The following is a 13,461-nucleotide window of genomic DNA, read 5'->3' as shown; positions in this document are numbered from 1 at the left end:
AAATAAGAATGTGGCTATGATGGAAGTGGTCAGTTTCGCTTTATTCCTGCCACCACCTCTAAGAGAGACATGTTTGTTTTGGTGGTGGGTGAAAGCTAAATTTTACAGCTCTGTAAACTCATTGTGTCCAAATAAGTGTGAGAGTATAACAACAAGGCGGCCGTGCCATCCTGTTTGTTGCTTTGTGATCCTGCCATCACATCAGAAAACCATCCACGTGATTACAGAACAAAGAAATTCCTCCGATCCTGCACCAGACGCCGTCACATCCAACTCGGGAGTAACAAGATGAGCCAAGCTTTCTTGTCAAGTTATTATAAACCGCTTTTTAATGGCTTCTTGCAACGTGTCGTGTTCAAAGGCCACCGGGTTTGACTGCAAATCATGCCGCGTCTGATTGTGCATGTGTGGACAATCTGTTGTCCTGGATGCAGTTTTAAAAAAGCTGTGAGAGTGTAAGTGAGAGCTGTAATCTTGTGCCATCGAAAGGCTCCCACAAACATGCAGTGACTCAAAACAAAATCAGCAGGGCAGCAGTGTATGGCGGCCATAAACACTCGGGTGTAAGATTGGGGTGCAGGGTGGATGACAGCTCAGTGTAAACCCCCAGTCTTTTAAAAACAAGTGCACCTCCATGTTGTTTGTTTGTGTGTGTGTGTGTGTGTGTGTGTGTGTGTGTGTGTGTGTGTGTGTGTGTGTGTGTGTGTGTGTGTGTGTGTGTGTGTGTGTGTGTGTGTGTGTGTGTGTGTGTGTGTGTGTGTGTGAGAGAGAGAGAGAGTGACGGTAGCGGTGGTGAGACTTCCTGGCTCTGGGGGAAAGAGCAGCCGGTAGCATTCCTGAGCTGCTTTGTGGCAAGTTGATACCCTATTTTCATTGGACCAAGATGCCACAGGTTGTCTCGGTGGGATGTGCTGTAGCCCGACTGACAGCGAGGAGGACGGGATTAACAATACACAACGTACTCAATAAGACTAAAGGGTTGATGATACTAATGATTTCAGGCTCGAGGGAGGGTGATTTTGGAAAAAAGCTCTGTCAATTCAGTGAAATATCTTTGAAAATATTGAATAAATTGCCATGAAATATTACATAAAAGGCATTCATGGTCACCACAGATTGATGTGTAGTGAGTAAATATCCACTTATCAGACACTTCGGTTGACAGGAGACCTAAAGTACAAATGTTTAAGCTGCTCTTGAGCTTAAATATTGGATAGTGTGTGAAGTTTTTGATGGCAAATCGATACAGAGCAACAGTTTTATGATTGGCTCTCTGTTTTATTGTATACTCATACATATGCATGAGCACCTAGTATATGTCATTAACAATGCCTTCATTGTCATTGCCCATTTCCAGTATAACTAAATTAATTTTGCAACTGCTGGAATGGTCGATACAACTAAAAAGAGACAGAAGCACACAAAAAAAGACACACATTCGACAGATGGTGATAGTAGTGTGCCTAGAAAAGTAGCAATGAAACAGAAGCCCCCCGGCGGTACCTTTAATGCTAACACGTCATTAACATGCTAGCACATTAACATGCTAAAGACTTAGCATGCTAGATGTTTAAAATAGCAACTATCAAATAGCGAATGCCTTAAAATACTGACATATTAGCTTATTAGTTACTTAAATACATCAGCAGTTATGTAGCAACATTAGCATTCATTCTGAGTCGTGTTTCGGGCCACCTTGTAAGTAGTCATTCTCCTTTTAGCTCAGTTTTTGGCGTGAGAGAAAAAACCAAAACAGTAAAGTCGAGCGTCAATAATCCAAAACAAGCTGAGAGACGCAGAGTCGGGTGATAATTCTCTGCTCAATCATCACTTTTCATTATCTAGTAAGTCATCTGATGTCTTGTTAGTGTAAAAACATTAATTAAAACTGCTTTGAAATAATAACGCTGTGCTCATCAAAGGCTCTTTTTGTGACTACAGACTTCTATTGAAATGACATCAGTCTGGATTTTAAATCTTCACATCAATTACTAACTATAACAATATTTTACTGTCATATTTGATCTACAGGCCAACTTACGTATTGGAGTTTGAACAAAGACAACTCTGTCAAACATGTAAGTAAGAGAGGAAGTGAGGAAGGAGGGAATATCTGGCAAATCTTTGTTGACCTGATATCAGAACTGAGGAATGAGACGGCAGCAAACGGCATCACAAAGGACTACTGTCCTGACTGTCAGTTCGCTAATTTCCCGCTCATTCCACCGGCATGTCGGGACACAGAATGATGTAATAAAAACACTCAAAGCAATTATCTTTATCCCGGTCGTTGCTCATCCAAGAACGAGTGGAACCACATCTGTCAAACAGATAAAACATATCACAGTGTGGCAATAAAAATGTTTTTTTAGACTTTATTCAGGAAGGTTGACAGATGTTTCTAATCTTCAATCCGACCTCAAAAACACTTCTATGACCGAATATAACTCAACTGCACAACAAACTTCAGCCTCCAAAATAACTTAAGTTGAATCTAAGGCTGCAGCTAACAATGTTTTTCCTCATCAATTAATCTGTTGATTATTTTTTTCTATTAATCAATCAGTTGTTTGGTCTATAAAAGGCCAGAAAATGGTCAAAAGTCCACAGCCCAAAGATAAATAAAGTTTGCTGTCAAAGAGGACTAAATATTTTTTAAAAATGGAACATATCCCATTTAATGCCTTTAGTATTTATCAATCTATAGAGTGTTAAAATCTTAATTCCTCATATTTAACTTCTTCGAGGGCATCAAGATGTCAGATCGTTTGTGCATGACTAAGGTTTTTCCATGTGTCATCCACTCAAATATTTTGGATTGAATTCAGGCTTAAATATTTGTATTTGAGAGGTTTCCATTTCAAATAAAGCCTCTGTAGCCTCCTGAACCGGTTAGCTGGCCAATCAGAACGGAGTGGGCTCATCGGGAGGGGGGGCCTTAAAGAGACAGGAGCTAAAACAGCCTGTTTCAGACAGAGGCTGAACTGAGTGGCTGCAAAAAGAGCCAGTATAAGATAAATAAGGAGTTTTTTAAACTGTGAATCATGCAAAGATATTCCAATAGAGCCCCATAATATAAATACAGAACTGGATATGTGCATGATATGTCCTTTTTATGAGAATAGATGCTGCAGAGCATAATGCATGAAAGTATTTTGGGAGAATACAATAACAAGAAAGTGTTGGGGGAACATAAGGACTGACATCTCTATGTGTGTCCCTTTGAAGACACATTTTCATATATTTTTACTTATATGTTATGAACAAAGGATGTAGTTATGCTCTGCAGGGAATGATAGGGGTTACAGTTGTAGATAGAGCTGCTGCACTTCCTACTGTGTCTTGTTTTGTTTTCCAGTTTCCAAATATAACCAAGAGACAGCAGCGTTGGCATCCCTCATGGGAATTCAGGCGCACATTATGTACAGCTTTCTATCCAAGTAAACTTATAATACAAGTAACCTGTAATACTATTCAGCTGCATTAAAATCAGGGGAATACTGTGTGCACCAGAAAATATATCTGAAAACCATATGTAACTGTAATCTGAATTCTTTCAGCCAAACATGTTTTCTCCCCATCTACCGAAATCCCACCAGCCCCTATGTCATTTATAATCCTTTGTGTGAATATGGTTTTCAATGCATAAAGACTTGGCAGCTCAGATGTTCGTCTCTCTTTGCATCCATGTGATAGTCTCCGCTCATTTTTAATGGATGTTCAGAGAGTCAAACATGAGTCAATAATTTATCGAGTATTCATATGGAGTTTCATGCTTGAATTAAACAGAGAAAATGTTGGCCTGATTCTGTTGATGCCTGTTCCTGTCTGAAAGAAAAATCTATTGTGAAATCTTTGGACGTGCGGGCTCCGGCACTGAAGTAAAAGGAGCTATACTTGGCTTGACATTCGTACAAACAGAGCCTGCTTGTTCTGTTGTGTGGTGTTGGACTGGCAAGAGAGGAAATGGAGGGAAGAAAGGGCCAAGACTCTTTTCTGCTTTTCTTGGATGTGTGTGTTTGCTTGTGTGAGCTCATGTTCACGTATACGCTCAAACATATGTGCAGTTTGTGTTTATTTTATGGGTTTTAAAGGCATTTGAGCATGGCAGCAACAAGGGCAGTTGGCACACAGTGGCCCTATTTGTACGGTGCCATTTAATATTCTGGAGTGTCTGCAGTGCGGAGTAAGCATAGTGGCAGCTGCACGGCAAACCATGCACACGGAGGGACATCCGTCATGAGTAGGAGATATAATCATCATCATTTCTTATTCATCGGAGCACTGCTTGAGTCCCTCAGCTGCAGGAGCGTCACACAGTTAGCTGCACACGATGTCTTTCTTGATTAAAATGGGAACATGTCGACAGAAAACTTTGCTGCTTCAGCTAATAAAGCTACAATCACAAAGCTTTCCTCGCTGTGATCAGGTCACGTCGTTGCTAATATGACGATTTCTGTGAAGTCTTTTATCTCAGGGGAATCCCTCTGATCGTGTGAGTCACTCTGCTCTGCTTTTACATCAAAGTAACACAGAAAACTTTTGAGAGCCAATCATATTAATGTCCAGTCAGAGTCTTGGCTCTAACGGACTGGAGGGAGGGAAAGTGGAAACAGGAGGCTGAAAACCCAGCTGAGCCTTCAGTGGACAGGCCAGCTGATCTCAGGCCAAACCTCACTCTCTTCTGGTCTGTAAAGTGTGACATACTGAACCAGACAAACAGGGAATCTGTCAGTCTAACAGAAACACCGACAGGCTGACCGGCTGATGGAGGTGTTTTTGACTGGAGCTGGCAAGCAGAGGAAACAGAGGAAGCAAGCAATCCTAAAACTGCCAAAATTAATATGTACAGTGTATAAAATATACAGCTGGTCAGCAAAATAAAAAGGAAGAACTTACTGGATAATACAAATCAATCCAATATAACAATACCACAATCTAAAGCTTCAAAAAATACCATAGTGTTCACAATCAACAGCACGAGGACAGTTTAAACAAACACTAAACAATACAACAGATTTTTTTGCAGGATAATAAGGTTCAGCCTGCACTCACTGTCAGTTTGTTAGTTACACATGTGAGCAAATGTAGTCTTATAAAACAGATCTGCAACAGAGCCGACCTTCAGGAGGGCTGTTGTATAAATGTTAATTTTAAACTGTTTTAAGAGACATATTGATTTAAGTTTATGCTCATTTTGAAGGGTGTGCAGTTTGTGATGCTTTTATTTTTTATTGTGTCATACTGAGAGGAGTGTCTAATATAATTTACTCTCATTGGCATAAATGGACTCTCTACAGGGTGATTTAGGATGCTACCAACCAGGAACGAACATTGATAGAATTCAGCTGCAGCTCACAGCTTATTGTTTAACACAACATACCGTGTTTGTTTTAATCTGTACAAAAACTTTTATTTTTTGTGTGTAATAGACTATTTCTTTCTAGGCAACTAATGGAGACTCCAGGACTCCTGGCCAAGAAGTAGTCCAGCACATAATTCCCTCATAACACCACACATTGTTAATGTTTACACTTCTTTTTTTAATGGATTAAACTAAAGAGATACAACGTTTTAATTAGTGAGCTTTAGTGCTGGTGTTTTTGATCCTGGATTTTGCCAGGCTAGCTGTTTCCAGTATTTGTGCTAAGCTAACATCCCCTGACTGTAGCTTGGTAATATTGAATGGTATCAATACTCTCTGATAACTCTGAAGTGAATAAGATTTCCCAAACTAATCCTTTAAATCAATTAGTAGCTTAAACTACCATCTTAGATTGGTTCAGGTCTTATCTACAAGACAAAGCATTTTGTTTACACTGGAAACTACACATCAGAGCGAACTAGCATCATTTCTGGGGTACCTCAAGGATCAATTCTGGGACATCATTTAGTCAACTTCCACATGCTCCTGATAGCTCGCCTCATTATGCACAAGTACATCACTTACCATAAGTATGCAGATGACACCCAATTATACATAGCTCTCTCATTAAATGACTATACTCAGGCTATGCATTGACCATATCAATGGCTCGATGTGCCAAAAAGGCTAAAAATGTGGTTGATTCCTTTTCTTTAAAGTTCAAAAATCAGGTCAGAAATCTTGATGTTATTATTGACTCAGATCTCACCATGTCTTTGGCACTGAAACACCAGATCATGACAAAGTTTTCATTTACTGTTACAACATCTACTCATCACCACAGGGACTCTCCCAGAAAATCCAAACACATTAACCGCAGCAGACAAGAGCGTGCTATCGTATGGCTACATGTAATCGAAACTAATGTAATCGACAATTGCACACATATAAAGGCCTGGCCATATGTGACATGTCAAGGTTATACAGGGTTACTACTGTCCACTGGCTAAAGCTAATCCATGCTTGCCTGAGCGACCCGAGCCATTAACCCTCCATTAGTAATCCTGACCTCTCTCTCTCCACCAATAGACTGAGAGTGAATGGGGTTAAGGGAGTGGCTGATTTGCGATGACACATCTTTGTTGCTTTAGAAAGGAATGTGATCTACGCTCACACTGCACTTTACAGCACTGTCAAGCATGCAACGGGTTCAAGCTAATGGACTTCAAAGGGCCTCAGAGGGGTAGGATGGGGGCAGGGGGTCAGGAGCCTTGAAGGCGGGGAAGGGAAACGACACAGCAGTAAAGCAAACGCTCTGTTAAATGTCAGCGAACAGATGTGGATAAAGAAAATACAGTAAGAAAGCCGGGAATAAGGAAAATATTACTTTACTGTGACTGCTGTTCAGGGTTGTGATTCTCGGGAATCTGATGAGGTTTTAAAATACCTGTAGATAACTGCTTTTAAAAAGAGTAGAGAGACTTTACTGTACCTGCTATAAGGCATCTTTTATCATAGCTTTATTAATAGTTAATACGTGATTTAATAATGCTTTATAGACAAATCTGGGTCGCAGGCAGAAGTAGCTGAGTCGTCATTATTACCAACACTGTAATTTAAGTGAAAGGATCTCACTGTTCAAACATTTCAATAAAATAAAATCAGTTGTATGTTGTTGTCATTACATGCTATTAAAATACAGTTTATAATCTACTAAATTTAACTTTTCTGAGAAATTTAGTCCAGTTTTCACAGGCGGCTCTTTACTTCGCTGTTATCACCTGTTATACAAAGAAACAGACTGTTGAAATGAAAGTCACAAGCCTCGGCGCCATGAAATCAATTACATATTCATAAATCTCCATTAAATCCTCATGTTTAGACCAAACAGGTACTGCTGAAGACTAAGCAATCTGCCTAAACAGGACGGCTAAGCTGCCGCCACACTGATCTCCTGTTAGCTAGCTACGACAATACTTTTACAGTATCATGTGTTTCCCATTTTTCATTGAATTAAATCGTGCTTTTATCCAGATTAAAATGATAGAAGCTCATAAACAAGCTAATATTTCCTGCTGGGTTAAATTGGTCACTCCACACCATATTCTCACATCCAGACTGAGGCGGTCAGACACTCTGGTTTCTATTAATTTCAGAGACTTCCACATTCTCACAGACTAACTTCATCCGTAGGAGCAGGTGATGGTTGACTGTGATTAACCCGAACAGCTCTGCTTTCACTGTCACTGGAAATATGTTCAGTTCTCATCTGCCACTGCAGCAATAGGGCGACACTTCAGAGTGCAACACATAAATCAGCTGCCTGAGTTATCCATAAATCAGTTGAAAGGCATAAAAAAGAGCTGCTAAAACTAGAAAACCCATTTAATAACAATTTATTTAAACTAACAACTGCAAATTCAATGATTAAAACCTTTTATTAATCTTATTAACCTGTTTTTAAACTGTACAGATGATAGACTAAGCAATGTAACTATGTGTTTTTGATAGAAAATGTTCTATAAACAGGAAACATCAGAAGGGCAAGCAATAAATGTGGAGCAGATTTCACCAAAGAATCCACAACATTTTTGGAGTTAGATAAATAATTTGGGACCAAAATGCTTTCAAGAGATTCCTGAGCAGATTTGGTGTGAAGGAGAGGAACTATGATTGGATACGGACAAGGTTTTAAACGAATGGGACTCAACTTTTTAAAATATTTTTCAACGTTTATTCTGAAGACGAAATAAAAACTTTTGATTAGTTTTATGAACAGGCACTACCTTTATATGGATGATTTTTTTAAACAGAGATCCAGATGGAGAGGAAGTAAAGGAGAAAAAAGGATATTTTTCCCAACCAGACGACTCTAAATTTGTTCTTAATGACTCATAACTGACCCATAAAGCATTAGTAAATAGCTGATTATCCATTTCTAATAGCATTACTTACAAAATAAAATCCTCTTATAAAAGGGTGCATTGTTAGTATGTGGCACCGCCTTTAATGTACAATACAATATGAAACATTCTTCTAATATATAAAGACTGAGAAAGAGAGAGGAAGTGTTTTTTTGTGTCCTGTGTGCATGTGTGTGAGATGTGACACAGCTCTGACGGACAGCTACATCACCGACAGTCACGCCGCAACAGAACGGCACATTTAATGATGTGTGAACCCACGTCAGTTCAAACACAGCACAGACTGACCCGTTGGTACTGAAGGGAGGATACAAAACCCTAGCGAGCACTTAAATGCCAGTTAATGTCAGCATTTCAAAGATGGGATGATATCATTGCACTGGTCCGTCTCAATCTACTGTATGTGGAGCATATGGAGGACAGACTGCGGCGCGGACTCACCATGTGGTAGTTGATGATTTCCTGGAGGCTTTCCCCGCATTTTTCCAGGCACTCCTGCAAGCACAACATAACTTTTAACCTCGATAAAATAAAGAAATATACTCATAACTGCTACTGTATTTGCATCTCAAGCTGTCATAAAATTAAAACCCAAAATGTATTTGAATACTAAATCGGAGGAAATGAAAAGATTTGCATTGCTAAAATTAAGTCAAAGCTGGTTAATGTCACTGAGGTGTACTTTTGTGCTCGAGCAGCCTTTTTTCCCTTGAACCTTGTACAGGAAAGGGAACTATAATTGCAGGGCTGATTCAGTTCTTTTTTTACAATGGAAACTACAAATATGAACAAGACTTTAATAAGAAACTCTCAATTAGTCATACCGTCGGAGCCAAGACGGCTTTTAATAGTACTTAATGTCAGTAGCAATGAAACTAGTCCAAAGCTGCGGAGACAGAGACGGAGACGCCACTGCCGCTGCCAGAAGTAAGTTTTCCAGGCCTGTTGGGATCCTCACTTACTAATCTGTTAGTAATCAGGTTTACTCACTTACTCACACACACACAAACATGAGGAAAGTGTCCGTCCCTGGAGACAGTTAACTATAACAATACTATCCACCAAATGACAGAAAATGATCACAAGTGAAGACAATAAAAAACCACAATAAAAAGCCTATAATGTTTCAAACAGACACTCAAGAACCTCACCGAGATCATTTCATCCTTCTTGCACTGCTGAGACAGATCCCGGATGCCGTTGACGAAGAGCTTGTTGGCGCTGACATAGGCCTTCCCTGCTTCGATCATCCCACTGCATAGCTTCACCAGCTGTGGAGAGGAGAGACAGAATCGCAGCTTTCATCGACACATCACGTTCAAGTCCGTTGAAATTCTGTCTTAGAACAATAGTCATATGTGCTGTAATCATTCCTCCTGTTCATACTGACCATTAGAAGATAACTTCATAATGTATTTACAATTTAAGTGATGGGGGGGGAAATCCACAAGGCTCCTTCTGTGCAAAACTGTATTTAAAAGTTTATCTGAAGCTAAAATTAGGCTTCAACCTTCCAAATGTGTCAAATCAAGTAGATATCTTTCAACGTTACAGTGTTTCTAGTGCGAAAAATTCCTCTTTTTGTTACTGTACTTCCATCACAGCTCAACAGGGAAACTCTGTCCGAAGAAACACAAAGAAGGCGTTCGATGCTAAAAAGACTGTAAATGTGTCAGATATCCACTTGATATGACTAACTCAGACTGCTGAAACCTCATATAAGCTTCAATATGACTGTGTGGATTTTATCTCCCATTACTCATATTTATTATTTATTTATTTAAATATTTAATTGCCTAAATGAAAACTGAAATATATTGTTTTTTCATATAACAACCATTCCTTCTTTTCATACTGGCGATCAGAAGATCACTTCATAATGTACTTCCAATATATTTAATAGTGTATGTGAATCTAATATGAAGCTTCAGCCGTCCAAATGAGTCAAATCAAGTCTTCTATCTTTCAACGTTAGTCTTTTTAGAGCCAAAGTCCCTCTTTTTGTTCCTATACTTCCACCACAGCTCAACAGAGAAACACAAAGAGGGAATCTAATGCTAAAAAGACTGTAAATGTGACAGATATCCACTTTAAATGGACTAACTCAGACTGCTGAAGGGAGGAATGGTTACAGCGATTACAGCTCTGTTCATATATGCAGCTGTATGTTGCTTTAAGACAGACTTATAGACAGTAAAATAGCGGACCTATCCTTTAAGCTCATATTATCTTGTCATATGGGGAAAGGCTGGCTGAGATCAGAGGCTCCATGTGACCGTGTGATCACTTCTGAAGTAATATCAGCGCTCGGAGGCAGTGACTTTAACGGCTGAAAAACATCATATGCTCTGGAAAAAACAGTCAAAACGTTGGCTTCCAGGTCACACTTTCTTCTGTTTTCAGCACATTGTCACACACGGACCACGACGATGCCCGTTTGTTGTCTGGTTATCGCCTGTGGTAGCGTAGAGAGGAGGGGGGCATTCTCATGTGGGGTCCATATGTTAGCCTGTGACTTTAGCATGTAAAAGCCACAGAGGCTTAATGTTATCCAGGAATGGACAATTGAGACCAGACACTGATAATTCGACATGTATGTTTTGTGTAAGATTTTGTATCTTGACCACAGACTGTAACAATGCCGCCGGGTAACACACCACAATGTACATTTTCTCTGCCACTGTCAGCAACATTTGTCATTAGGCCTGTGTTGTTTGGCTTCGACTTTCATGAGAGGAAAAAATCATTTCTTCTTATTTTTTTCACTCTGTGTTCTAACGCCAGACTTTCTGTTTTTCAGCACCCTTCATCTTCATTTCCTCCCAGCTGCTAACCAGACATGAGCCTGAACTCTTCTGCCCTCTTCTTTAAAGGAATAGTGAGACATTTTTAAGAAGTAGGTTTCTTTACTTTCCTACAGAGAGCTAAATGAGAAGATTGATAGCACTCTCAAGTCTTTACGGTGAGCTAGAACCACAATTTAGAGCTGCAACTAACAATTAAATTCATTATCAATTAATCTGTTGCATATTTTCTTGAATTAATCGAGTCATTTAGTCTATAAAATGTCAGAAAATGGGGGAAAAAATGTCCAAGACGTCCTTAAATGTCTTGTTTTGTACCAAATTGAGAAGATTGATATCATTTTCGTATCCGTATGGTAAGCTAGAACTGCAATTAAGAGCTACAACTAACAGTTCAATTCATTATCACTTCATCTATTGCACATTTTCCCGAATTAATTGAGTCGTTTGATCTATAAAATGTCAGAAAATGGTAAAAAAAAAAAAAAAAAGGAGAGATCTTGTTTTGTCCCAGAAAAACAGTAAAAAATCTAAAGATATTGAGTTTACTTATCAGTGATGATTAAAGAAAATACCAATTTGTATTATATAATATTCATTTAAGAAGCTGAAACTACAGATTCTGATATTTAAAAGTGAATAAAAATGACGACTTCATTTGCTGTCGATCTACTACTTGACTAATCCTTGCAGCTCTACCGCAATTAGCTTAGCATTGTTTAGCATGCCATTTTCATGATCTGTTTTAAACTCTGCAGCTATGTTAGATTAGAATCGCTCACACAGTACAGAAAACTGTAAGGAGCGATCGCTAAACTGCAAGTATATTTATAAGTATAAGTGGCTGTCTTTCCAGTCGTTTGATGGTCATAAGAGGCCTGTCTTAAGGGAATGGAGGAAGTAGACAGTTTGATTATGGAATATTGAATATTAATGGATCACTTTTGACAGGAATATGAACCACAGTCGAGGTTTCCAGCACTGATGGCAGTAAGAAAAGAACTGACTAATGCCGGTCTCTCGCTGACATATACTGTAATTCAATGTCAAAAGGGAACAGATGGACCTGTGACATGAGCATTACAGATGAAACATCTGGCTGCCTCATTACAGGCAACTGGATGGTTAGAAAGGCAGAATGATGCAGTCTAATGTCCCAGTCTTACTTTGCTGCCATGTTATGTTTAAAACGAATCTGCGCTGGAGTTCAACAGGAAGACTGAGTGAAATAATGCCGTCTAAAAGGAGTCCACACTGCCTTAAGTGGAGGTTAGCAATGCTAGCGCTGTGAGATCAGGGCCCTGCAGAGTGAGGCTGGGAGTGAAGCGGCTGTATATGATGCCAAAGCTGTGACTAATTTCTGTAGCAACAAGATATAGTGTGACAGAACATTCCCACATTCCTCCTTTTTTGGTAATTTTTCATCCATTATAACAACCGTAAAGGGAAAGGATCAGTGTAGGAAACCTGCAAGTTAACTGCAATTATCTCCAAATCGCACTCATAGTTAAAGTATGCTTAGAAGTGGCAGCTTAGGATGTAGAGGCAAAAGTGTTAGGGTCATGTTGAGATGCACAATGCGCTGTAGGAAAAAATAATAATGCTAGAAATAAATATTAATATGTGCAGAACATCCTCAGTATTTTCAGTCAATGATGTATTTCCACCACTTTGTCAACTCACTGACAGAGATACACACTCTTAATTCAATAAAATGTTAAATGTGTCCTCACATTGGAATGAAACTATAAAAGATTTCAAGTTGACACACTGAAATTATTTGGAGTGTAGGGACTTTTTTACTGGTCTGGTCATAAAAGTATTGTTTAAAGACTTTTTCCCACTTTAACATATTTACATATATACTATAGGACTTAAATGAGGCTTTTTAAACACACAAAGGAGCAGAATCTCAGGGTTTAAATGTATTGATAAGTCTATTTACACCGCTATGACCATTCACATTCATGCCAAGAAATGCTGTACTACACACTGAGCTATAAATGCTATAAATTAGCTGCATGTTACAACCAGTCACCTTTAACATTACAACATGCTAATAAAATATACACTATACATAAATAATGAGCTTCATTTTCAAGACGCCTCAAAAAATGGATCCTCTAGGTGGTAATTAAGAGGTCTGAGATTAGCTGACACCCGTGTTATTAACACCTGAATCATTTAACAGGCTTTCTTGTATGTAATATAATTAGGTGAGCTGTATCAGCATGATGAATATCTTCTATTAAAATAAATCCATCCTTCTGGAGGCGATACTGTGTGTTGCAATGCTACTGCAAACCCATCATTGCTGTTCTGTGCTTTAAACGTTCAGGCATGTTGGACTTCGGGGTGCATCTCTCTC

General features: G+C 39.0%; 1 protein-coding gene across 1 annotated transcript in view; it reads right to left on the bottom strand.

The window, feature by feature from the left end:
• acap3a (ArfGAP with coiled-coil, ankyrin repeat and PH domains 3a) overlaps nucleotides 1–13,461 on the bottom strand; it is a 79,927-nt gene that overhangs the window by 29,623 nt on the left and 36,843 nt on the right. Inside the window, exons 3-4 of the mRNA XM_062427985.1 lie at nucleotides 9,441–9,560; nucleotides 8,731–8,784 (exon numbers count right to left, since the gene is read on the bottom strand). Coding sequence (XP_062283969.1) covers nucleotides 8,731–8,784; nucleotides 9,441–9,560 — 174 coding nt within the window. The remainder of the gene's footprint in view (nucleotides 1–8,730; nucleotides 8,785–9,440; nucleotides 9,561–13,461) is intronic.

Source organism: Scomber scombrus, chromosome 10 (genome assembly GCF_963691925.1).
Source record: "Scomber scombrus chromosome 10, fScoSco1.1, whole genome shotgun sequence".
Classification (NCBI taxonomy): domain Eukaryota; kingdom Metazoa; phylum Chordata; class Actinopteri; order Scombriformes; family Scombridae; genus Scomber; species Scomber scombrus.
This window is presented reverse-complemented; position numbering and strand designations above follow the sequence as displayed.